This window comes from Gymnogyps californianus, chromosome 3 (assembly GCF_018139145.2).
Source record: "Gymnogyps californianus isolate 813 chromosome 3, ASM1813914v2, whole genome shotgun sequence".
Classification (NCBI taxonomy): Eukaryota; Metazoa; Chordata; class Aves; order Accipitriformes; family Cathartidae; genus Gymnogyps; species Gymnogyps californianus.
Genome location: NC_059473.1, coordinates 87883574 through 87909902, shown reverse-complemented (window position 1 = coordinate 87909902; position 26329 = coordinate 87883574). Strand labels below are relative to the sequence as shown.

The following is a 26329-nucleotide window of genomic DNA, read 5'->3' as shown; positions in this document are numbered from 1 at the left end:
CCGTAACAATTATGTGACTAGGCCTGCAACTTCTTGATTCAAATTCTGGTTCCTCCACAGTATTATGTCTTAAAAGTGTGCTCAGGAGCTGTAAACTACTTGTTTGTTCATGTAAATTTTCTTCTTTTTCCACCTAAACCTGTCTCCTGTGACTTTAAAGAATGTCTGTCAAATTTTGAGTTTTGTGTATGTAGCATCGTGGACATTCTAGACTTGAGAGATCACCCAAAGTCACATGATCCCATTGGGTCATGAGGATAGCAAAGTACCAATCTTCTCATTATTTCAGAGATGCCTTATGAGCTCATTGGTAACATTCTTTGCTGTGGAGCACTGCTCAACCAGTTTCCATCGACCTCAAATAGTGGGAACAACTAGTCTCGGTACCAAAGCAGAAAGAAATCGGGAAAGATATCCTAGACATGTGAAAATAAAATATCTTATCCGCATCATTAAATTCAAGATGGCAGTATTAGCTGCGATCACTGACTAGTCTGAAAGTAAATGGTTCACCTGCTTCAGTACGTGTCAGCTGTTTTCATATTGCTATCAGATGTCACATTGCATTTGCATGTTGACTGGACCTGCTACTACTTCAGGTTTCAGCTGCATGACTGCTTTTTTTCTTGAGATTGCATATGATGAACAAGAAGCACTTGTATTTGGAGAGAGGAATTTTCCATGTTTCTCTGCTTCATTAATAGGTTAGGGAAGGAAACCTTAGTAAGATAGTCTTAACTCTTCACATGATAGTGGGTCTTTTGTCTTACTGGCTTCCTCCTGAACTACCAGATAGCTTAATTTGAGATCAGGACCGATTTTAGTCTTGAATTGAAGCTGACCTGAATTCGTGACAACCAGAATTTATGCTTCTTGAAGTCGAGTGGCTAATCTGTTCGGCCTTATTGCTTAGTGTACCAAAGACTGAAAGTTGAAGTATGCCTAAGTGTTTTGGGTTATGTCATAGCCTATACAGTGTTAAAACATGCTACTGCTGCACTTCCATCTTCAATTTCTGTCAGTGTGGCTTGTGCTCTTCAGCATGAACCTGTTTTTCCATCCTCAAGGTTGTCGTTTTCTTGTAGTGATGGTGAAATCCTTCAAAGCTGTCATTGGTATCTCCTCAGCTGGTACTGAGGGTGAGTGGAGGAACTGTCTAGAGGAAAAGGATCTGAGATAACCCTACAAAAAGCCAGGCTGCTGCTGCTTTTTTAAATCTGATTCTGATTATCCTTAGAGATTTAAACCTGGATGCCAAGAATTAAGTTCTTGAATTTTTCGTAAGTTTAAACGTAGTAGGCAGACTTCTGAAGTATGTCCCACTGAAAAGAGGTTCAAGGATACAACCATCACTATTCAGAGATTATCAAGGTGGATAACAGGCATGTTAGAATTTAAACAGCCAGTATGGAACTATTTTCAGTGATCGAAGCATTTGCCGCCACAAGTCAAATGGTACCAGCATCCTCACTTCAAAAAAAAAAAAAAAAAAAAAAGTGTTTGCATCCTGGGTATATTCAAAGCAGCCACCTGGAACTTCTTTTACCCTTTCACCAGACAGTATGCCATCGTAGAAGCATCCAGGATTGGTGCTGCATTCAGCAGAATTGTGCTGAGATGTTGTTTGCATGAAGGATTCTGAGACCCAGCTCCAGGTAAATATGAAAGTATCGAGTACAGTTCAGAGTCACCCACAGTGTGAACGCACATGTGGACTAACACTTGAAGATGACTAAAGAGGTTACTGACTAGTAACTGAAGTTCTTTGAGATGGATAGTCCACATGTACATTCACCTCCTGCCTTCATCCTCCTTGGCCAGAGCAAGGTTCAGAAGACTCAAAGGTCTGTGATAGATTAATCTATACCTACCCAAGAATTGGCAAAGGGTGGAGTAGTAGGATTATGAGTGCTTTAAGTAAGGCAAAAATTCTTTGCTTTGTGCTCTACAAGTCCTCCAGTCAGCCAAAACGTGACATACATGTGGACTGTCCACCGTAGAGAACTTATTACTACAGAACTGTGCTTGCGGCTTATTCATGCTCTTGTGTGCTACTAATCTATGGATTACCTTTTCTCTTTTTTAATTCATGTATGGTAGAAGAATTACCTGTAATAAAAGTTCATAATAGTTCTTGTGGGCTTGGCATGGAATCACTTGGTAGTATGACCTGAGACTGCAGCTATGGGATTTAAGGAAATAACGGGGAAACTGTGTCTGAAAGGTTAGATTCCAGTATCTCGAAGTTTATTTGCCAGTTAGTAGATCATAGTACCATCTGTCAGATGTCATCTGCTCATCTTTTTTCTCTCATGTTAGCTCTGAAATTTTATATGAATTCTGCACATGCCTTGCACAAACATAAGTTTGTGGATTTTAATGAATGGTGGAGCATTGCACAAAAACGACATTTAATAAATTTTCTAAGAATCATGCTATTGATAAACTAGCTCATTCTCATTAAATACTATGTATTAAAGTGCTCATAAGGTTTTGTGCTCATAGAGGTTAACTGACTTGTGCTGAAAAAGCACTTGTGTCTCACAGCATTTTTATGAAGTTATATTTGTTATGGTAAACTAACAATTTGTCTACAATAACTTTTGAAATAGTCATTGGACTATAAAATATATTTATAAAATATTAAAAAAAAAAATCTTATCCTTAAGACTCTTCCCCATCACAGACTTGCTCCTGCAACCTCGGCACCATTTTTTGTCTTAAAATGTCATACATAGTTCAGTTACAAAATAAATATAATTAAAACTTGTGTTTTGAATGAGCTTTCAAATGTTAACTGTAATGATTATAATCACTTGGATTAGAATAAAGGCTTAAGAGCTAATATGTAGCTTTAACCCCGAGGTCTTCCTATGTCTTATTGAGAAGATAACAGAAAATGTTCTGATGCTTATGCAAGGTAGGCTGGCTGAAGCAGTAAACACTAAAGGAAGGGGATTACTGAGGACTAGCAGATAGAACAGAGTCTCTGAAATATTAAATGCAGTAATTACAATAATAAATCAGAGTGAAACGTCTTGGGTTACCAATATAGCTTAAGGTCTAAGGTCTTCCTGTATCTTGTTACAGAAATAAGGTAAAATGTTCCAATGTTATTCCAGGCAGACTAGCTGGGAGTAAATGCTGTGGGTGAAAGGATTACTGACACCTGGTAGGAGGAAGAGCAAGGCTAAAACTATTGAATGTAATTAATCACTGGGTCATTTGTGGGTTGACAAGAGTATGAATGTTTTTTATAAGGCATTGGTAATGACATTAAAGGAACATTCATTCTGCTGCTTAAAAGGCAAATGTCCTCTAATAAACACAAAAATGGTTACCATCTACCAGTTGTCTGTTAGTGCGCTCTAGTTTTCCTTTGTTCCTACATGAATAAAAATCTGGTCATATCTTCATTGACATGGAGAGAGGAAGAACGAACTTGTATTTGCCTGAATATTCTTACACATCAGTGAGCCATGGCTGATCATTTGTAATAATGCACAGAGATCCTGAACAAATAACTAAGAAGCTGGTTGAAATGACAATTCAACCATAAATCTGAAAATGCGTGAAAGATAATGATGGGGTCTAACAGGCCTGATTTCTGCAAAAAGCAGTATTTTCTGCCCTAAAATTCTGTGTGCTAAAATGATAAAAAAGAAAACGGTTGACCTAATTCAGATTGCAAGGTGGGCTTTTAGTAATATCCTGTATAAGTAGCTAGAAGAAGGAGAAATCATGAGATAAAATGAAAGACAGTCATGAATCAAAAACTGACTAGGATGGGAGGAAGCAAAGAATAAAATGAGATGATCTTTTTTTCTTTCGGTAAACCTCATGTTTGGTATACCATGTTTGGTATACTAATACCCCAAATACTAGAGAGGTAATTAATTTTGCAGATGCTGAAACTACTTAATTATTTCATCAAGACCAAAGAGGACTTTGAAAGTCAAGAAAATATAAATTAGGTGAATGAGCAACATGATTCAAGTGAAATTCAAGGCGAGTAAATTAAGAGGAATATAATGAATGCTTCTACCAAAATGCGTCAGAAAGTGAGCACTGCGAATGCCCAGAAGGTTTCAGGAAGGGGTGATGAAAATACTCAAAGACTAGGAAAAAAAAATCTCATTTAGAAAAGATCAAGATTTTACACTAACACTGAAGGAATATCGTGAATCTGCTGTTTTTCACTCAAGAATGGAAACAAAAAACAGTAGAAAATTCTGTTGTTTTTAAAAGATGAGAGAATGTGTCATGAAATTAAGATAATTGAAAACGAAAAAGATTTTTCATGCAGTGTGTAACTAGCTTGTGGAAACAGTTGTCACAAGGAGAGGTTGATGTCAAAAGGATTAAACAAAATCGATTGTCTCTGTGTCTATCTAGTTTTAATAACTGTGACTTTAAATATTTTGGAGGTAGTACTAAACTTCATGCTTCAAAGCTGAAGCAATTTTGATCTTGAAGATCTGCATGAGACCTGAGATGTATATGTTAAGAGTAGGAACATTAACCTGTGCTTCCCTTTTTTGTAGGATTCTTATGCTTTCCACTGAAGCACCTAGAGTTGGGTTGTTAGAATAGACAGTAGAGTTTTAACTCTGGTAGCAGCATATCTACAAAATACAGTTGAATAAAATACAGCCATTCCTGTTTTAAACTATACGCAGTCAGTTGTATACAAGATAAGCCTCTTCTTGTAGGAAACTTATTTGCTAAAAAACTTTTAAAGGAGTTTGACTGCATTCTATGGGTGCTTAATATGAAATATTTAACACCAATAGAAAGGACTTCAGATACTTCTAGACTTGTCACATTTATCCTTTCATAGCAAGGTCTTTAAAAGGCAACTGTTAGCAAAGGCGGAGCACAAATGTATAAAGAAGGATGTGAGAGTAGTGGCTTTGTGTTATTTGTCTTTCTGTAGAACTGTAAAGAAATGGTATCTAATATTTTAATATTTATATGCTTTCTAAATCTGTTTTGTGTGCAGCTATTTTGCCAAGAAATTAGAATGAATTAAAACCTGCAAGTAGATGAAAGGCCTGTAGCAGGGAATCCTTATAATAAACAAGTACCGTTCTCAAAGATGCTTTTTCTCGTCTTTGCTTCATACCTTTTGTACTTTTTTTGATTTGTATAAATTTTAGGCGTTAACCATGAATGAGTAAATGCCATCTGTTAACTCTGTAACCTGCTGTGAAATGTGTATGTAATATTTTGGCTTGTTTTTCTTTGAAGTGAATGAATTTTTAGTGTTTGAAGGCCCCGTCCTGCTGGATATGCGTATTAAGCACCTAATGAAAACAAAGCAATTAACGCAAGCTACTGCCCTGGCAAAACTGTGCTCTGACCATCCAGAAATTGGTGCAAAAGGCAATTTCAAGCAAACCTACCTGGTGTGTCTTTGTTCAGGATCACCAAATGAAAAGCTAATGGAAGAAGTAAGTAAAAAATGAAGAACTTTTTTTAAGACTTATTTCTTTAGTGAATAATAAAATACTAATAAAATTAGCCTAATCATAGGCTGTTTTTCCTGTAGAAGAGGTTTTTCTTTTAAAATATGATCTAAAATATTTTTGGTACTTTGCTTTTTCTTTTCATTTAAGTCACTTTTAAACTGACTAGTAATGACTTGACTAAAACACTTGTGGAAGTGTAATACTAGGTCGCTAGTAGGCATTTTCTGGCTCTGCCACAACTTTATGTTTGATTTTGCTTGAAGTATTTTAAAACTCTGCCTCAGATCTTGTTAGTAAGGTAAAGATAATGGTTTTCCCACTCTATTTTAACTATAGCTTTTTGTGTAGTACCTAGTACATAGAATGGGGCCCTTTAGTTGCTACTTTCAGTTCAGAGAATAAATGTAACCTTTTTTGACCCAAATGCCTGGGTGAAATTGAAGGTGAAATCAGATATTTGGTCTGGTTTGAAATATAAAATCTTTCTTATTCAAATGCAAAAGTCGAAGAAGAGATGACAGCTTTGCTCTTCTGCATTCTTTCAGGTGACATCTTCATTTCTCACCCCACCCCAAAGTTTTATCTGAGCTTTTTTTCCTTTTTAAAGGAAAACTAACTGCTGAAAACTACAGTTGTCAGTTTTCTTGACTGTCTGCATCTCTCTGCTGTCTTTTTGTCTCTGTCATCTTTTTATGTTAATAATAAGTATTAAGCATGTTGAAATTGATCTTAAAGGGGTGAAAACTATGCAGTGATTAGAGTTGGAAGTGTTTCCTACCCTGGATGTAGACTAAATTCGAAGATGACAGCTTCTCACTGGGCACGTTCTTCCGATGCTCAGTAGGATCAGATTGGTCTTACCTTCCCAGCTCTGGCTGCTGTACGCCCTGCCAGAACAGGCTCAGGAGGAGCTGTGACAGGGCTGTGCAATCTCGTGTTTGTTTGCTGAAGACTCTCAATGGAACTTGGAATTTGTGACCCTGCAAACATGCTTCATTCATTACTCAGCCCCACCGCGCTCCCAAAGCAGAATGGGCTTGGTCAGTGAATGAACCGTGAATCCTATGGACAAAAGGAATGGGGTAGCCTTGCTTCTTAGGATGCTGTAACATACAGATAAATTCAAACTGGGTTATCACAGAGAACCTAATTCAGATATTTCCAAACCTTGGATTGCTTGGATTGCTTAGCTTTGCAGCTGCAGCACAGTTTGCAGTATTACTAACCGTTCTGGAAAGCTCATGTGTTACCAAGAGAAGGCAGATATGCCATTAATATGTCAAGGTGGACTTCTGAACTGAGGAGGATAGTCGTTTCGTAGTGTGAGAACAGTAAGAAAATAGGAAAAAAAAGGTAAACTGTAAAGAAGTACAGCTCACTCTTTAGTGGTATGGAAATTTTTATATCCATTCAGAATAGGCAGAAAAGTAGCATTTGAGCTCATTTTCAGCTTGGATTAGTCTAATAGTTGCTTCAGTAATGTGAAGAATTCAAATCTGCAGTATGTGAAATGCTAGACTGACAGACTTGATGGCTGGACCTATACAGACCTTTTCTGGAAGCTGGGTCCCTTAGGAACTCTGAGAGACTGGAAAAACGTTTCAGAAAAAAATTGTCTGTATTGTAAGTTCAGTTTCCTGTATTCTTCCCTAAGCTTTTAACTAACTGATGGTCCCTGTCTGAGATGGGGCACTGAGCAAAGCAGACCTTCAGTCTAAATTGGTATTAGTTATGTTAATCCATCCTCTCTGAGGTCTTGAGAAATGCAGTTTTCTTTAGAAGATGACTTTGAGGTTATTAAACCTCAAATGATGTTCACTGAAGGTTTATTAGTATATTTACAAAGTGTCAATTTAGAGGAAAAAATGACTTGGTGTACTCTTCAAAATTGTAGTTTGATTGCTGGACCAGTAACTGAATACCATGGTGCCCAACGAAGCTGTGCTGCCACCTTATCCAAAGTGCCAAACTAGCTGGGTGTCTGGGTGGGTGCTTCTGTTTCTTGCTTTGGGTAGTCTTGTGATTTCTCAAGAGAGACTTCCAACAGTGCTGTTGCAATGGTCAAGTTTTTCTTCAACTGCCAGTGTCAAAGAATAAATACCAGCATGTCCTGTCAGATGTGCTAATTGATATAATCAAACCAGTCTGCTGGGAATCAAATTAGACAGTAGTTGTTACAAGTGCGCTGATTCAGTACTGACACAACTGTCTAGTACTACCCGGTGACTGTGGTTTTTCCTTTGTTGCTACAAAACTAAGTGCTTCCATCGTTGCTTGAACAAATAAGTTACGTTGCAGAGACTATAATGTTCTTCTAGAAAAGCGTTCAGTTGACCTGCTTCTTATTGTACAGCTTCCCTTTTCTTTTTATCTTTGATTTTTTAAAAGTACTGGAACATTCATGTTAAACTTCGGATTCATTAATCGCCCAGCTATTGTATTAAAGCAGTAGTAACATCAGTGACTAGTAAACTGGGTTAGAATTTCAGGTAATAATTGTTTTGTGTTAGGCTGCAATTTAAAGTTATAAATCTGCTTATTACAATTATCATAGGTATGTAATATGTATGAATAGTTAATGTACATTAAAATTTTTAGGTGACTGGGACAGTAGATACAAATAAGTCTTATGTCTGAGAAACAAGTTTACATTCACTTTAATAAAACAGTTTTTTTGGTGGCATAATCAGTTTTGACACTATCTAAAAATGCACTGATTTTCTTTCAAGCTTATCTCTGCCTGATAGAGTTAAATATTCACTAAGTTCTAAATTACTGTCTTTTTGCAAAGGATCAGATGACTGTATGTCTGAAAATGAAACGACTTTCTTAGTCTTGGTCTTGTTTTCTCTCTTCTGTTCTAGATTGCAGAAGTAGATTGCAAAGATGCTCTAGAAATGATCTGTAACCTAGAATCTGATGGAGATGAAAAAAGTGCTCTAATTTTATGTGCAGCATTTTTATCTCGCCAGCTGCAGCAAGGAGAGATGTACTGTGCCTGGTGAGTTTGAATATTGTTTTCTGTCTAGTGGAAGAAAAATTAGTTTGGGGAGGATAGAGCTGATACATAAGCCATAAGTTAACTTTCTTTAGCTGATAAAATCTATGAGCTAAACAGGAAGGAGATAAGGCTCTTGGAAAGCTAAAAAAGAAAAAAAAAAAAAGTATTTGACAAGATTAGCTTCCATTATAGGTGTTTGAAGGCTGTATGTATGATGAGGCATTTACAGATACCAGTAGCTGGTTAGTAATTTTTCTTGACAATAATCTTATGCTGTAGAAATAAGGAATTTAATATCTGCAGCAGCTAGTCAGCATTATGTCAACATTTAATGCATAAGTACTGTTCCCATCTGTCCTTATTTCATAACACGGTATTTCTTTCTCTAACAAACTTCTAGAAAAGGAGGAGTTCTTTACTACTAAAACCAAAATAATAAGCTAGATGAAGATACTTATTGTTTAGAGCTTGCTTTCATTAATGTGGGAACAAATAACTGGTCTTTGTTGGTAGATATTTGAGCCGTTAGGATCTGAATTTGCAACTGCTAACAGTTTGGTTGTACTTCCAAACCTCTACAATTCCTGAAGAATTTGCTTTGTTTGTGCACCTCCTTGTTACGTGCAGCAGCAGGAGAACATCTGCTAATGCAGGATTTTGCTTTAATAGATTCTGCTAAGGTTCTGGGGGTTACACCATTCCACAAGGTACTAAATACTCTTGGCTATTTGCACCTAAGGAGGAATGAACTAGTGAGTTAATGTAGATACAGTAATACTGTTTGGCTTTGGGGGCTAATTTCTCACTACATCACAGTTAGATTCAGCTCTTAAAGCAGAGCAGCTCAAGAAAAATTTGTCTACCACAGAGAAAAGCCATCCTCCTATAGCTGTTAGTAATTACTAAGAATTCAGAAGTGTAAAATTCCAGTCTGTGGAGTGGAGAGTATACTACTTTGTAAGCCTTTTTTCAAGGCCACATCATGAGTCTGTAAATTATGTAGCACAAATTGTGGTAATACTGGTTTTATTCTGACCTGTCCTTCTGGAATTGAGTCATTGTAATAATTTCGAAAATTAGATACTAATAGTGTGGATATATTAATAAAAGCTTTTCTCTGTAAGATAAGGTGTGAATAAATTCAGATTTTTTTTCCTTTCCCAAGGACAAAATAGAAACTGTTCTCAATCTTGCGTTTCTTGTGATCAGATTAGTGGTTGTATTGCTGGCCCTGAAATATTGTTCTCTTGTTCTAGGGAACTGACTCTTTTCTGGAGTAAACTGCAGCAAAGGGTAGAGCCTTCTATTCAAGTGTATCTAGAGAGATGTCGTCAACTTTCTGTGTTAACTAAGACTGTTTATCACATTTTCTTCCTGATTAAAGTAATTAATTCAGAGGTAAGGATACTCCTGAAAGAATATTTTTGGCACTTTTAATGAAACTGTAATCAGGAAAATTTATGAAAGCTGCTTAGACATCCTGTCTCTTTATGTAGCATCAGCTTTGAGGCAATCCTAATTGGTTTTAGGAAAGGCTGTAGCAACTTCCTTCTGCAGGTAAACTATAAGCTGATTCCTTTCGAATCATTAAAACTTCTTTGTTCTTTTGGACAAAAAATTGGGGGATAAACAGAAGAGCTGGATGCCACAACTGAGATGAAGGAAAAACTAAAGGTGAGGTTATAGCCTCTACTGTTGTCCATGTCCTCTAAATGAGGTATTTTCTGTTAGCAGGTCCTAACATTCCTCTTCATTATTTTCTGTATATAAATATTATAGAAAATGGAGAGGAAATGTAGGCTGTATATTAATATATAAGAAAATTACAGAAAGTTTTAAAGAAAAAAAAACCACAAAAAAAACCCTTTTGAATTGCCACTTAAGAATGCAGTTTGTTTTGATAAATGAAATAATTGCCTTTTGTGGACTTAGATCCAATGTTGTATTAAAAACTCCGTTCATCTATCTCAGCTAACCTTGTCATCTAATTTTCCTAGTTTTCTCTCATTAGTACTTGCACTATTTAATGTTTATAGCTAAATTGAGCTCTTCGAAAGCTTTTAGTTGTGAGATTTCTGTAATTCAGTATATTCTAAGAATAAAACTTCCTTTTTTCCTTTTGCAGAGTTCTAGTATGGCTAATCATGGGCTTCTAATCTTAAAGATTATTTTTTCTAAAGATCTGAACTAAATTGGAGTTAGAGAGGGGGAGGAAAATAACTTTCAGAGAGTCTTGTGATATTAAGAGCTCTGTCTGCTCCATGCCATACTGATTTTTCTCTAGTGAGCTGTGGATCATTTCATTGATGGCAGAAATTGGAGACCATGTGGGTAGTAGACTTGTGCATTCATAAATTCGCTGGACTTGATTCTCATGTGTACCATAGCCTCACTGTGCATCCTTGGCAGCATAAAGGGACTGTAAAGTGGACATAAATGTAATTTACGTTGCCTGAGGGTATGAATGAGAAAAGACCACATGACCTTTGGAACACTTAAATGATGAAACATTTAACTATACTTATTACTTTCAGTTGGAATGAAGCCATGTGTTCAGTTGAGGTCAGTTGACTTTGAAGTGGCATAATCTTTAAAAATAAAAATAAACCTTTACACGTTAAGTGATTTCCAAATTATCGATCTTTTTGAAGATCACATGCTGCTTTTACTTTAGCTTAGCACTTTTTACCATTTGAATTCTACTCAGTGTTAAGTTAATGCTCCATAGAAGCTCATCTCAAATACCTGTCACACAACTGGCAGGCTTTATTTTGCGGAAAAGGCTCAATATTGCTCTAATATAAACTGAACACCTCTAACATACAGTCCTAAAGTCCTCAAACTAGACAGAACATAAAATTAATTTGTGTTTTAGTTGTATGTAAACTTTCACATTTTTTTAGTGGCATGAAGACAAATTATGCAACTTCAAGAATAGCATCTAAAGACAAACCACTATGTTTCTTAAAGTAAAAAGTATTATTATAAACTCCAGGTGCATTTTTTCTGACACTTAGGGTTAAATAATATCTTTTATTTACAAATATAGAAAGGGTTATGCTAAGCTGCCTTACTAAAATTAGTCTTGCTTTGCAGATCGATGGTGCTGGACTTGCAACCTGCATTGAACTGTGTGTGAAAGCGTTGCGCTTGGAATCCAGTGAAAATACAGATGTCAAGATATCTATTTGCAAGACTATCTCCTGCTTGCTTCCAGATGATTTGGAGGTTAAACGTGCTTGTCAGCTGAGTGAATTTCTTCTCGAACCCACTGTGGATGCATATTACGCTGTTGAAATGCTATATAATCAGCCTGACCAGAAGTATGATGAAGAGAATCTTCCAATACCAAATTCTTTGCGCTGTGAGCTCTTACTTGTACTGAAAACTCAGTGGCCTTTTGATCCAGAATTCTGGGACTGGAAAACTCTCAAGCGTCAGTGTCTGGCACTTATGGGAGAGGAGGCATCCATCGTGTCATCAATAGACGAACTAAACGATAGCGAAGTTTATGAGAAGGTTGAGAATTGCCAAGAAGAGACAAAAGAAACTTCTGTGAACGGGCTTGCTGGCACTTTTGATGAAGCTACAAGCCTTCTTAAGGGTATCAGAGATGAAAAGCAGAAAAAGAGAGAAATTAAAAAACTCAGAGAGAGGGGGTTCATATCAGCTAGATTTAGGAACTGGCAAGCTTATATGCAGTATTGTGTGTTATGCGACAAAGAATTCCTAGGTCATAGAATAGTTAGGCATGCACAAAAACATTATAAAGATGGAATTTACAGTTGCCCTATTTGTGCCCAGAATTTTAATTCTAAAGAAAACTTTGTTCCCCATGTAACTTTGCATGTTAAAAAATCCAGCAAAGAGAGATTGGCTGCTATGAAACCACTGAGAAGACTGGGAAGACCTCCTAAAATAGCAACTGCCAACGAGAATCAGAAAACTGATTCTGTATCCAAACAGGAGCAGCGACCCATTAAGAAGAACAGTCTCTATTCAACAGACTTCATTGTATTTAATGATAATGATGGCTCAGATGATGAAAACGATGACAAAGATAAACCTTACATACCAGAGATAGTGCCAGTTCAAAAGCCACTCCCTGTCAATGAATTCACCTGCCCTGTAACATTTTGTAAAAAAGGCTTTAAATATTTTAAAAATCTAATAGCACATGCAAAGGGGCATAAAGATAATGAAGAAGCTAAACGTTTCCTTGAAATGCAAAGCAAAAAAGTGATCTGCCAGTACTGTAGACGACATTTCGTAAGTGTTACTCACCTGAATGATCATTTACAAATGCACTGTGGCAGCAAGCCTTATATCTGCATACAGATGAAATGTAAGGCTGGTTTTAACAGTTACGCTGAGCTGCTGACACATAGGAAAGAGCATCAAGTCTTCAGAGCAAAGTGTATGTTTCCTAAATGTGGCAGAGTGTTTTCTGAAGCCTATTTACTCTATGATCATGAAGCACAACACTATAATACCTATACCTGCAAAGTCACAGGCTGTGGAAAGGTATACCGTTCTCAGAACGAACTGGAAAAGCATGTTGAGGATCACAACCAGCAGCCTGAAAAAGTGCAACAGCCTGAAAGCCAGACTAATCAGCCTGATCTTAGTCAACCTTCTAAAGCTAATGAAAATACCGATGGAGTTGCTGTTAAAGAGGAATTGACATCTCCTCCGGCCGACAACAGAAGTAGTTTTACTGAAGGAGAAAACGTTGTTTGGAATCAAATCAAAGCAGAACCAGTAGGGAATGAAAGTGTAAATCCATCAGCAAGTATACTGCGGCAAAGCGATTCCTTGCCTAATGCTGGTTCAGAGCAGTCTCCTACGGGTTCAGTGAAGACGGAAGTGGCAATTCCAGCAAGCAGCATTAAGGTGCCTGCCGTTAACCAGAAGATCCGAGATAACTTTGTAAAAAGAGGTAAATTGGCTACTGCTGCCAGTAAAGTAGATACCACTAAACCTGGAGCCCAGCAGTTGTGCTCATCGGTTGACTCTTGTCTTCCAGTTTTCCAAGAGAGAAAGGAAGAAGACTGTTTCAGTCAGACTCAGAATATTCAAAATATTTCTGTGACCTCAGACACACTAAAACCAGAAGCCCTTGAATCAAAAAGCTTAGAAAGACAAGTGAGCGTTGTAAATCCATTCAGTGTGCAGAATCAGGCAGGATATCGAAACAGTGTACCCATTTCCAAACTTGAAATTGAAGACAGTATTAAGGCTGCAGCTAATCTATATAACCTGCCTTTAAAAACTTTAGAAAGTATTACGTTTATTCCTTCGCAGCCTAACATAAATAGCTCTTTAGTTCCAGCTGCGTCACCAGCAGCCCCAATTCAGAAATTTAATTGTCAGGTTGAGGGGTGTACTCGAACATACAACTCATCACAGAGCATTGGCAAACATATGAAGGCAGCACACCCTGACCAATATGCTGCTTTTAAAATGCAGCGTAAAAATAAGAAACCACGAAAATCTACCAATCTGCAGAATGTGCCGAACGATGGGAAGATTGTATATCTTATGCCGTCACAAGTGGGCAATCCCAGTGGTGCTGCTTTTACTGCACAGAACAAACCTAATTTGAATCCCACCTGTTCCAGTCAAGTGCAACACGTCTCAAGTACACTTTTTCCAACCCACCTAGAAAATTTGGCCAATCCTATGTTGCCTATAGTGGAAAGTGTCATAAATCCAAGTTTGTCTACTCGTATTAAAAGTGAGCCTGAGAGTGTTTTATGTTCACAAATGGAAAATCTGTCTGGTGCGACCTTACCTTCCCAGTTGGATGATCTGGCAAAAACAGTTATGCCTCTGAATATTGATGGCAGTTCAGATCCTTTTCTTCCTTTGCCTGCAGAAAACGGTCCAATGTCTCTCTTTCCTTCATCAGCAGAGAATCCTCCAAATTCAGTCTTCTCACAACTGGAAAATAACACCAATAACTTTTCATCGCAACTAGAAGGAAACACTAGTTCTGCTTTCCCAAAAGAGGAAACTGTTGATCAGATATTTCCCTCACGATTAAGTAATGAAAATAACTTCAATGAAACTAGTTCTCAACATCCAGCTTCAGAAAAGGTGAAAAAAGATCGTGGCCGGGGCCCAAATGGGAAAGAAAAGAAGCCAAAACATAACAAGCGGGCAAAGTGGCCAGCAATAATTAGGGATGGCAAATTTATCTGTAGCAGGTGTTTCAGAGTTTTCACTAATCCTAGATCACTTGGTGGTCACTTATCTAAGAGGTCTTACTGTAAGCCTCTTGAAGGATCAGAAATTTCTCCAGAAGCTCTGCAGGCTAATGGACAGTCTTTGCTTGCCAGTATGATTCTTTCCTCAAATTCATTAAACTTGCAGCAGCCCCAGGAGTCTGCCTTCAATCCAGAGACGTGTTTTAAAGATCCATCGTTCCTCCAGTTACTTGCAGCTGAAAATCGTTCCACAGCTTTACTGCAGACTATGTTTCCACGGGCCAACGTGACTAACTTTAATACCAGTGGGAATGAGGAAGGAAATCAAATTATAAAACAAGCCTTGGAAACTGCAGGCATCCCGAGTACCTTTGATAACACAGAAGTACTTCCACACGTAGTTACAACAAGTTGCGTCACTGGTACGACTCAGATAAATGCAGCTGTTCTCCCCAACTCAACCGCATCCCCTCTGCTGCAGACAGTCTGTAACCCCACTGCCCTGCTAACAGACCAAAACAGGACCCTCAATGCCAAAATTCCTCCAATAAACGAATGCAAGACTTTGCCTGTTTTTGCAACAGAGGACTTAATGCTAAAGACTATTGAAAATGGCTTATGCCCTAGCTCGTTTTCTAATACTGTTGCAGCAGCGCAAAACTTTGCAGGGAACAGTTCACGAGTTTCAGTTATAAGTAGTCCCAAGAATTCAGGATCAAGCAACTTGAATAAGAAGGGAACCAGTGCTTCAAAGAGGAAGAGAAAAGCAACTACGCCCTTGCTTGCGCCCAATACATCACAGAAAGTAGCAGTAAATAATACAACAACGATGGGACTTCTAACCAAAAGCACTGAAGGAAACGTGCAAATACAGGGAGAAAGTTTTCAGTCCAGCTTGCTGGCAAATTGTGGCGCTCAAGTGGTGGTGGAAAATCTCACACAGAAGCTCAATAATGTTGACAATCAGTTATTCATGGCCAGTATAAAAGAGAACTTCAAAACAAATCTCGAGGCTCATACAACGCTACCCCCTTTAACAGTAAAAACTGAAAATGGTGATTCCCAAATGATGGCTGTAAATTCTTGTGTGCAAGCAAATTCGGAGGAACAGATTTCAGAAGACAACGTTATGCAGAACTTTGAAAAAACTCTGGAAATAATTAAAACTACTATGAATTCACAGATACTTGAGGTGAAAACTGAAATTCAGGATACTGTCACTGCTTCAGGACAGAACTCGCAAGTAAATAATGCACAGGCTTCTTCGGGAAATTCTGCACATAGTGTAAAACTACCCACTCCTGCACAGTTTGCCGTGCATGCGGGGAATGTCACCGCTGCAAAGAGTAGCTCTGCTCAGTCTGAGACATCTCAAAAGGATGATACTCAAATATTGGAAATTTTGGAGGGCTTGCAAAAACTGAAACTAGAAAATGATTCACCCATTCAGGTCTCTGAGACTGTTTCCCAGTGTCCTCCAGCAGATACACTAGCACCAGCAGTTCCTGTTGTATCAACTGAAAATAAACCCCTTGTCCAGATATCTTCAGAGGCAAGTAACATTCAGTTTAGTGATAAAGTTAATAAGCCTTTTGTATGTCAGGATCCGGGCTGCAATTATAGTGCTATGACAAAAGACGCATTATTTAAACACTATGGCAAGGTTCATCAGTACACTGCAGAAATGATACTGGAAATTAAGAAACATCAACTGAAGTATGCCCCGTTCAAATGTGTTGTAGCTACCTGTCCAAAAACATTCACAAGAAACTCTAATCTCCGAGCACACTGTCAGCTTGTACATCACTTTACAACTGAGGAGATGGTAAAATTAAAAATTAAAAGGCCTTATGGCAGAAGATCTCAAAATGAAACTGTAAACACAGCCCCACGACCTGTTGAAATAAAAACTTTGCAGACACTAATAATAGAAAAGAAAACTGCGGCTCCGTTGGTCAAAGAAGCTCAGATAAAGGAAGTTGTAGAGCCTGTAAAAGTCTTGGAAAAACTTCTACCAGAAAATAATATTCCTGAAAGACTGGAAAAACCTCCCCAAGTGGTTTCTGTTCCACCGGAGCAGCATAATGCAGCCTCTTTTGGTAGTACACAGGCACAACCCAAAGTACGCAAGGTTAGGAGGTACAGGAAGGAAAAAGAGGAGAGAAAACGTAGGAAGCCTGTAACAAAATCTCTGGAGTTTCCCACTAGATACAGCCCTTATAGACCATATCGGTGCGTCCATCAGGGCTGCTTCGCGGCTTTTACGATACAACAAAACCTAATCCTTCATTACCAAGCTGTGCACAAATCAGACCTCCCTGCCTTCTCTGCCGAAGTGGAGGAGGAGAATGAGCCAGGCAAAGAGGAACGCGATGAGGTGGAAACCAAACCCGCCGTCAGAGAGTTCAGGTGTGAGGTGAGTGACTGCTCTCGCATCTTCCAGGAAGTTACCAGCTTGATACAACACTATATGAAGCTTCATGACATGACACCAGAGCAAATTGGAAACATGAAATCGCCTCCAGAGGCGGGAAGGTTTTCTTGTGATCAGTCTCAATGTAAGTCTTCATTTACAGCGTATCTTAACTACATTGTACATCTTGAGGCAGATCACGGTATTAAAATAAGGCCAAACAAAGTAGAAGATGACGGCGTATTCAAGTGTGACTGTGAAGGCTGTGACCGTATTTATGCTACTAGGTCTAACCTCTTGAGGCATATTTTTAACAAACACAATGACAAGCATAAAGATCATCTAATAAGACCCAGGAGACTGACACCAGGTCAGGAAAACATTTCAAGCAAAGCAAATCAGGAGAAACCATTGAAGTCCAAACAGAGAGGACTGAAAAACAGATCGGGAAAAGAAGGTAACAGGCTGTCAGTGAAAACAAAACGAAAGAAAAACGTGAACTTGGAAAACAAAAACTCAAAAGGAATGCAAGTTCAAGAAAACAAGGCTTATTCACTGAAACGCGGCAAGCACGTGTATTCAATCAAGGCTAGAAACGATGCCTTATCGGAATGTACGAGCAGGTTCATAACTCAGTATCCATGTATGATAAAGGGATGTTCGTCTGTAGTTACAAGTGAAAGTAACATAATAAGGCATTATAAATGTCACAAGCTGTCCAAAGCATTTACTTCCCAACACAGAAATCTTCTTATTGTATCTAAAAAGCACTCTGTCTCACAAGTAAAGGAAGCCTCTTGTGAGCAAGAGGAGACTGACAAAAAAAGTGATGTGAAAGAGCCTGAACCGAGTTTGATAGTGAGCAATAATGATTCAAGCACATCTACGTTACCGCAAAAGGAAACTGAAAAAGGTGAGAAGGACGAAGTGGATGAACTGACAGAACTATTCATTACTAAACTGATTAATGAGGATTGTTCAAGTGCTGAAAATCAAGCAAAAATCTCTTCCAGTATAAATAGTGACTTGCAGGAGACCAGCTCCTGCCCCTCAGAAAAGCAAAAATCAAACAACTTAAAAAGAGCAAACAAAGAAAAAAATGTATCTCAGAATAAGAGGAGGAGAGCCGAAAAAACTGAGGAAGTACTGCCCATTGACGTGAGTAGCATGCACAGGGAGGAAGAGACTGCTGTTGCCATTCAAACGGCCGAAGAGCAACCGGCAGCTTTCGACTGGAGCTCGTTTAAGCCGATGGGTTTTGAAGTGTCATTCCTCAAGTTCCTTGAAGAGTCTGCTGTGAAGCAAAAGAAAAACACCGAAAGAGACTACCACAGCGGCGGAACCAAAAAAGGATCCCATTCAAACTCGCGAAAATCCAACGAGAAGACCTCTGTAGCAAGTAATAATGTCACTTGGTCATGTTCTGAAACTGAAACCCTTGTACCGTTTGCCAACCCATCACGGCTTCCGTGTGGTGATAACGTAAAGATAGTTTTAGACAAGACTCTTAAAGACTGCACTGAGCGTGTGTTGAAGCAACTTCAGGAAATGAAACCTATCGTCAGTTTGAGAAAGCTCGAAGGACGTTGGGAGGATAATCCGGAGGTTACAGCTGCAAAAGTAATTGTTATGGGTACCGAGGAAGGGGAGTCAAAATACTGAAAACCTAATGTGTTTAACCGTGACCTGTAATAAAATTTATTTTGAATAGGAAGCCATCAAGCATGCTAGTAACTGTGGAGCTCTTTTATTTTGAAGTGATTTAATCTAGCAAAAAACATGACATGAGTCATGTAAATGTCTTATTTGTTTTTATCCCTATGGGACTTGAAGAACAGAGTAATTGCTTCAGTTTTGTAAATACTTGATCAAAACCTCAACTTTCTATCAGATTGTCCTTTCCATGAACTAAATCTTTGTGAGTTGTCTGTGATTGGTATCTTTCACCAGGTCACTGCTCATGTATAACAGTACTCTTTATTTGTAGATACATTTTTTTTGTATATATTTATTATTGTAAATCATTTGCTGCCACCAGCAGTCTGTAAGTCTAAACTATTAAATGACACATTTATATTCGGAATTTTAATTTGTAACTAAGTGAGCAAGTTTTTAAAACTGTCCTTTAATCATTTTAAATTAAGAACTTTTGAACTAAAACTAGCTAAGTCTGCCATATCCAGTTTATTTTGCATAAAGCATTTATTTACAGGAGAGGAGCTGGATAAGATCACATTTCATAGGTTAAACGTACTGACACGCTCTCATTTTTGTAAATTTTAACATCCAGTATCTATGGATGATATTCATATGTAGTTAACTCATAAATATAATAGTTTTCTTATAGCTACATTTTTCATTGCTTTTAATTGGATACAAAGCATTTATGATTCCATAATAAAAATGGAAATGTGAATAAAAATAGTTTGCTACATTGGAGATTTAAAACAATATTTGGTATTAAAGAATCCGTTGTGAATGTGATAGAAAATTAGTAGTGTGGAGCAGTGTATATATTTGAGGTGGTGATTTGTGAAGTAGCCCAGTATTGCCTTAAATAAAATCACATTTCATTTCTTGTTTTATACATGTGATCTTATAAAGGTTATTTTTGTTTCTGTAACTTAGATTGGTGTATAGTTTAATTTTTGTTAAAAAAACAAAACAAAACAAAAAAACTTCAGAAACCGTTTTTGTAAATAGTGGGTTTATAAAACAGATGGTTTATTTTGATAATACCAATTTGGTATCTATCTATAAAATACGTGAGTCCTTATGCCATACCATTAAAAACTGAATAAACAAGGCACTTTCTGAAAGGGAAGTGAGATTGTGATCTTGCAGATAAACTCGGTGGTTGTGCTCTATTGATGGCATAGGCTCCCTCCGCGCTCTTCTGCCTCTTGCTGACTTACCTGGCAGCACTCTCACCACCTCTCTCTTTTTCCACACTGGAACGAGCCTCAGAAGCGGTGCCGCTTGTAGTGCCCGGGATTGGAGCAATTTCTCTGTATGCTGCTAACCGAAACGACAGGTATCCAGTTTGTTGAGTAACCGAAAGCGTGAATGCGTTGGTGGGAGCTGTCAGTACCCAGGAATCTTCAGTGTTGGTTTTCGTGCGTGATTATGCTTAACTCGGATGGGACAAGCCAGCTGGATTGTGTGGTACCAAAAATTTTTCTTGGATTATTCTCATTACTGGATGTGACCTACCTTCAGTAATATAAAATAGTCTTTATCTTGGGAGAGATTAGCTTGATTTTTTTTTTCTATAAACTTGTCTTGCCATGTAAAGCTTTGCATTAAATACTACACTTGATTGCTCTTAAGCTATTCACCTGGAATCTTTGACAGTTTACTTGAATATCAATGCAGAGGGCACATTCCTACAAAATGAAGTGACTTGTGAGAGTGAGGATTATGTATGAAAAAGCGGAAAGGCAACAGCATTTCAACTTGGGCGCAGCCCTTGGTTTGCTGTCTGGTGCTAAATTGCATACCTTCTCAGAAAGCCTGTGGTTCCGTTTGAACGGAGCCCGTTCACTCCTCTCGCTTTCGATCCTTCCCGAGTGACTAAACTGATAATTCTGCCAAGTTAGTAAATCAAAGGCGCGGTCTGAGAATGATAAAACCAAAACGAATCCTTGCGTTTTAACTCTAGGAGAGATCATTATAATCATTTTAAGCACATGATGCCACGTTCTACCTACCAGAGGCTGCACGGTCTCCCTGGATGGAGTTGCTGCTGGATGCCAGCTGCGGTGATTGTAGAGGGGATCTTCTGCAAGGGAGAAGAGGGCAGAGGACCTCCTCTGGAGAGGATCCACAAAGCTCGTCTGAAATCTCTCGTTTTCAGATGTACCTAACCACTGCAGTCACTGTCGACAGACCTCACAACTGTTAATTTTTAGAAGAATTTGTGTAAGTTAAATAGTTTCAACATTGACATTCCCGATGATAGATATCGCATCATTTGCAGTTTTTAGACTGAGAATGGCTACACAGAGCTATACTAGAATGCTATTTTAAAAAAAAAAAGGGAAAAAAATTCCAATGTCATAAATATTCAGGAAATAATTTCTGGTTTGGATCTGAATGTAGGGTCTGAATTTCTGAGAATGAAATTTTTAATATTGTCTCATTCTTATCGCAATTAATCCAGTTAAAGGTGCTGTACCAATATAGTCAGTGCCCTCCATGGCACGCTCCCTTTTAGGTGGGTACTGACAGCCTGTCCAACAGGTAAGCTAGTATGGTATTTTTTTTTTTCCTTTTCAAAAAAAAGTATTTTAAAGCAGATGACCAAAGGCAGGGTCTGATTTAAGATGTCATGGACTGCAGAGGGTACTGTAGTTTGGTAAAGCCACCTGCAAAAGTTCCAGAGGAAATAAATTTGGTATTTGCATTTAGATATTTTACCTTGAGTGATGTATAAAACCTGCTATAGCTGCGGTAGCATGCCTGAACTGACAGCTCCTCCGGAGCCTGGAGCTGTACCCCTGCCCTTGGGGCTGCCGGGCGGGATGGGGCTCCAGGGTGGCCGAGCCCAGCTCTAGCAGCACTACCTCAGCCTGTGGGGTGCTGCGACACCCACGGGTGCTGCTGGCCCCTGCCCTGCTGCCCAGTCTCTGTCTTCTCCCCTCTCTCTTTCTCCTTCCTCCTCTGTGCCTCTGTCTTCCAGCATGTCACCCGTGAACTGTGGTGCATTTGAGCAAAGATGCTTTCTTTTAAACCCCTTGTCGCCATCAGGAATGCGCTGACTAAAACAGCAGTTGTTGCTGATGGGGAAGCAACCAAATCAAGGAGTCTGGATGGAGAGTACAGACTGTTTTGTGATTGAAAGACGTCCTTAAACCCGCAGCCTCTCTTGTGGTTAATTATGTTTATAAAGAAATCTTATGTTGTCTGAGCCCTAATTCAGTGTCAATAAGACTAGTGGGTTTGTCCTCACGTGTTTTCAGGCGGTCGTTCTCAGCAGGATGGGGGGGGCTGTTGGTCCTAGAGTGTTCTGCTGGGACGTCCTGTCTACGGCTGTTTGATAGCGAGGGAGCGATCCTTGTAAAAGTAACGCTGAAAACAGTCGTTGGTTCTGGTGAGGAAAAGTAGTTGGCTATATTCTTGCAATTAGTTTCTGTGCCAAAGAATTAGTTGGTTGAGGCTCCCACCTGCGTGGGCAGGGACAAGCTACCCTGAGGTTTAGGCCCCCCAGGCTAGGGGAGCTCCTGCTCGTGCCCCTGCTCGCCCCTGGCTGGAGCCTTGCTGTGGAGAAGATGGTCCTATTGAAGGGGTGGGAAACAGGGCCAGGGCATTGGAGATGGGAGTAGAGGGAAGAAACTATCAGCAAATAGGGAAATATTTTTTTCTGTGACACTTTTTCGAACCTCATCTGTCACAAGGCAAGGAGATTACTTGGGTTTTAAAGAAAATGAGGATCTATGTAAAACTTGGATCTTTTAATGTTTGCAGAGATGTTTTGAAATATGAATGAGGTAAATATTTTTGTATGAATGTGCATGGAGTGATCATGTTATTTCGCCATTACAGTATGGGCTCAGATCAGCTTCCTACCAATTGCTACGTGCTTGAGGAGACTGTACTTTTACACTTTAAAAAGAAAAGAACATAGCGCTTGAATTGAAATTTTAAAAATTTTGCCTGTTTGAGTGACTTGGAAGTTGAATACACAAAAAAGCCCTTAAACCTTTAGTTAGGGACTGAGCCTACAAACTCATTTGAACCAAAAATGTAAGAGCAAACTATTTCAGGGATGGATGGATGAGTGAAACTTAAACTGGAGCACAAAGGAGTATAAAGGCAGGGAAAGGGCTGTGGAAGGGAAGGAGCCAGTAAAAGACCAAATGCTGGCCAAGAGCAAGGGTTCAGAAAGTAGATGAGTTTGTTTCTGTTCTCTCAGGTTAAGTAAAATCTGACAGGGCTGCCATGTGTGATGCTCATTTCCTTTTCATTAGTGACTCTGTCAAACACTCTAATTTTGCAGCAAATGATGTAAAAGCCACTTGGTGATTTGCTACGAGTGAGTCGGCGGTTACACGGAATTGGTCCGTAATCATTTTTCAGAATATCTCTCATGTGAGGTACTGGCTTTGTCAAAACTGAAGTATGCTCCGAGACTTGAAACCTGTTGATTTTGGAATTTACTTATCATTTCATGGCTGTTGAAGATAGAAATAAAACCTTGAATATACATTCCAAAGAATTAAAGTTCTTGTTTCACAGGAAAATTTTTGGTCTAAGCAGGAAGCTCTGACCAGCCACAGAGCTTTAGTGGATGCTCTAAAACCCCTCAAGCCCTGACTTAATATACTTTTTTATTAGAGAGCAACTAATGCACAAATTTAATCGGAAACCTGTGTTGGCTAAACTGTGTTTGCTTCTCTTCGTTTTCTCTCAAATAAACCTTGCTTTTAAAAAAATGAATAAATACTTTTTCATTAATGTGCTGTCTTAAAATCTGTCCTCAATAATTAAAAAACAGTCATTTTGGAAGTGTTTTTTATTTCGATAGTGTTTCCCTTGTCTTAAAAAATGATGCATTAAGGTACAAAAGGGCCAAGATAATTTTGGGTTTTGTTCTCAGTTACTCAAACTGTGGCAGTCACACAGGGCTGATGGGCAATGGTTTTGCTTCATGCACTCCTTGGTGGGTTTTGTCCAGTAGCTGCAAAAGAGTTTCTAACTGCATTTCTGTCATGAGCCGCATTCTGTGTATGTAGAGATTTAACAGAAAATGTTCTGAATTGTGTAAAGTGCATTATCTCGATACATACACTGATTCAGCGTCACTCGGGATGTAAAACTTTAACTGGCCACAAGCTGGCAAGCTGGTATCTGAGGGACTGCTGTTTCTGTTAAGTTCAGCAGCAGCAAATGTATTTTCACCTTTTATAAAAGCAGGTTTATTTTAGCAAAAAAGCTTGAAAATCACAGTCAAAAGCACATAGTTTATTCATTAGTTCTTAAAGTTAATTCTGTAACTCCTACCCCAGTACTCATAATGCTTTGTAACCAAAGCTGGGGGTTTTGGAGTGAAAAAATAGTTCACATGCTTTTGCTACTGTTTCCTCCTCTTTATCCTGGCACAAACAATAAAATCGGTTTAACATTCAGGCAGCTCTGCTTATTGCAGGCGGTGTTTTTCTATAAAGGGTGTATTTTGATCAGGCTCAGTACTGATGATCAATCTTTCATCCCAGCAATGGAAAGAGAACACTACCCTGAAATAAGTCTTTTTAGGCACTAATTTCCGTTGTCTCGGAAGTCTAGGTTCAACAGAAGACACGTGTTAGCTAATTTCTGTCCCTTTCCTGTTAGCCCAAGCAACACACATAACGGAGCAGAGGTGCGTAGTGTTTAAGAGAGATTCTGAAATTGGGGGAGGGAATAGGTGATTCTTTTTTACTTTGTTTCTACTGGAGGCTTTTTGTATTTTTAGATTTCACGTGTTCTTCTATGGCAGAGACATCTACTGAAGGAGTAGCAGTATTTTCAGCCTCACTAAAGGGACCAGATTCCAGGCTACTGAATACTAGGACTACTGGCTACTGTTTTGCCATATTGCATGGTCTACATTTCCCTACTCAGATCCTAGGGAATTAGGAATGGTCTTTTCCCTTAAATGCCACAGCGACAGAGCAGAAGAAAATTTTAATGACTCGGGAGCTGCTCGGTACTGGTGACCAGGAGTTAACTCTGTAGTCTGGTATATGCTGCCTGCACGAGTTTGAGCAAGTACCTTTTCTTTCAGGATGCGTTCTGATGATAAATACCCTAAAAACTGTAAAGGGCTCAAATACCTCCAGAAGGAGGTGCTCCACAAATAGCTAAATAACCAGGTCTGTCTTTATCACCATGGGCTAAACTAGAAGTGTCTACCTCTTCTTTTCTTTTTTTGAGATGTTTTACAGTAGTCCAGTGGAATGGGCTTGTGACCACCCAGCTCACTTCAAGACACCAGCAGCCACTGTACGCCAGCACTTTCCGATCGCTATTTCAACAGTTATCAGATCCACCCACCTGACAAATGCTGTACATCCCCTTACTGTTCAGCGTCTCAATCCCAGGTTCTTCCAACTCTGCATATAAAAAGCCTCTTTTTGCTTGTACCAAAGCAATTCTGTGTAATATTCAAAACACAATTGTTTGAGCAATTGTTTCAGCATGATTTATCATAAGCATCTGTGTTTATATTAAAACTTCATGGAATTTTCAGACTTCTACACCTCTTGTTTCAACATGAAAAGATCTAGATGATTCTACGTATGACATACATAACGCAACTGAATTTATCCGCTCAAGTAAGGGGGAACTAATAGAGAAAAAGTATTTCCTACATAACTATCCTTTCAGTTCTGTAAAGCACTGATTGGAAAAGCAATTTGCCAAATACAGCTTGTGTAATGGGAAGGTGGTCTCTAGCCGCCTTTCAAGTCAACGAACTTTTTTCACATTCGTCTTGTATATTCAGAGGCAAGGCCAGGGAGCTGTTGTGGAATGCTCCTGCAGCTGCTGGTCTGTTGTGACCGATGATTTCTGGCTTGTGGCAATCGCTTCTTGAGTCTTGACGTTTCTTGATGTACCTCTTCAGATAACATTTTATGGAATATTTGAAAAGGAGGTAACTCAATTCACTTAGATTTAATACAATGCACAGGCATGAAGTTGCCACCAGAAAACAGAGGAAAATCATCTTCTCTGTGGGTTTGGAAATATAGCAGTCTACGGTATTGGGACACGGTCTTATGTCACATTTCACAAGACGGGGTACTTTGAATCCATTGTACAATTTATAAAACAGAACAAGAAAAACTATTTCAAGTCCTGTTTTTAAAATAAGGCTGATAAGGTAAGTGCACAGCAATCCACCATCTATCTCTCTTGGACTTTTATGAAGTTTCTGGTTGTGGTGTTTCTCTCTGTTCTGTCGGTAAGCAACATGAAAAACAACCAAGAGTGAAGGGGTGGAGACCATGATTAATTGCAAAGCCCAAAGTCTGATGTGGGAGACAGGGAAAAAATGGTCAAAGCAGACATTTTCACAACCAGGCTGCTTGATATTGCATTCAAATTCATCATGTTCATATTTCCAGATGTTTTCTGCGGCCGCAATGTAAACCAGTAAGCGGAATATGAACACAACTGCTACCCAAATTCTTCCAATTCCTGTTGAATATTTATTCACTCCACTCAGCAGATCACGTAGGAATCCCCAGCTCAT

The 26329-nt window shown here is 38.8% G+C and overlaps 2 protein-coding genes across 3 annotated transcripts in view; one reads left to right on the top strand and one right to left on the bottom strand.

Moving 5' to 3' along the window:
* The window catches only part of ZNF292 (zinc finger protein 292), a 24211-nt gene extending 4102 nt beyond the window's left edge, over window positions 1-20109 (top strand). The window contains exons 2-5 of the mRNA XM_050893666.1: window positions 5251-5453; window positions 8336-8472; window positions 9729-9870; window positions 11569-20109. Of these exons, the coding sequence (XP_050749623.1) occupies window positions 5251-5453; window positions 8336-8472; window positions 9729-9870; window positions 11569-18756 (7670 nt within the window). The 3' untranslated portion in view covers window positions 18757-20109. The remainder of the gene's footprint in view (window positions 1-5250; window positions 5454-8335; window positions 8473-9728; window positions 9871-11568) is intronic.
* GJB7 (gap junction protein beta 7) lies at window positions 19868-26329 on the bottom strand. Of its 2 annotated transcripts, XM_050893680.1 has the most exons (2): window positions 25636-26329; window positions 19868-20004 (listed from the first exon to the last, which is right to left on the bottom strand). In XM_050893680.1, the coding sequence occupies exons 1-2, from the start codon at window positions 26327-26329 to the stop codon at window positions 19868-19870; spliced, it is 831 nt and encodes a 276-aa protein (XP_050749637.1). The 2 variants fall into 2 exon arrangements, with proteins under 2 accessions (XP_050749637.1, XP_050749638.1); XM_050893681.1 differs by lacking the exon at window positions 19868-20004 and having other exon boundaries at window positions 25538-26329.

Excerpts from the sequence above, each read along its gene's own strand:
- GJB7 (XM_050893680.1), bottom strand. The coding sequence starts at position 26,329 with ATGAGCTGGGGATTCCTACGTGATCTGCTGAGTGGAGTGAATAAATAT. Across the intron at positions 20,005-25,635 it reads CCACAAGCCAGAAATCATCG|TCAGCAAGAGGCAGAAGAGC; the intron begins GTCACAACAGAC and ends CTGCCAGGTAAG.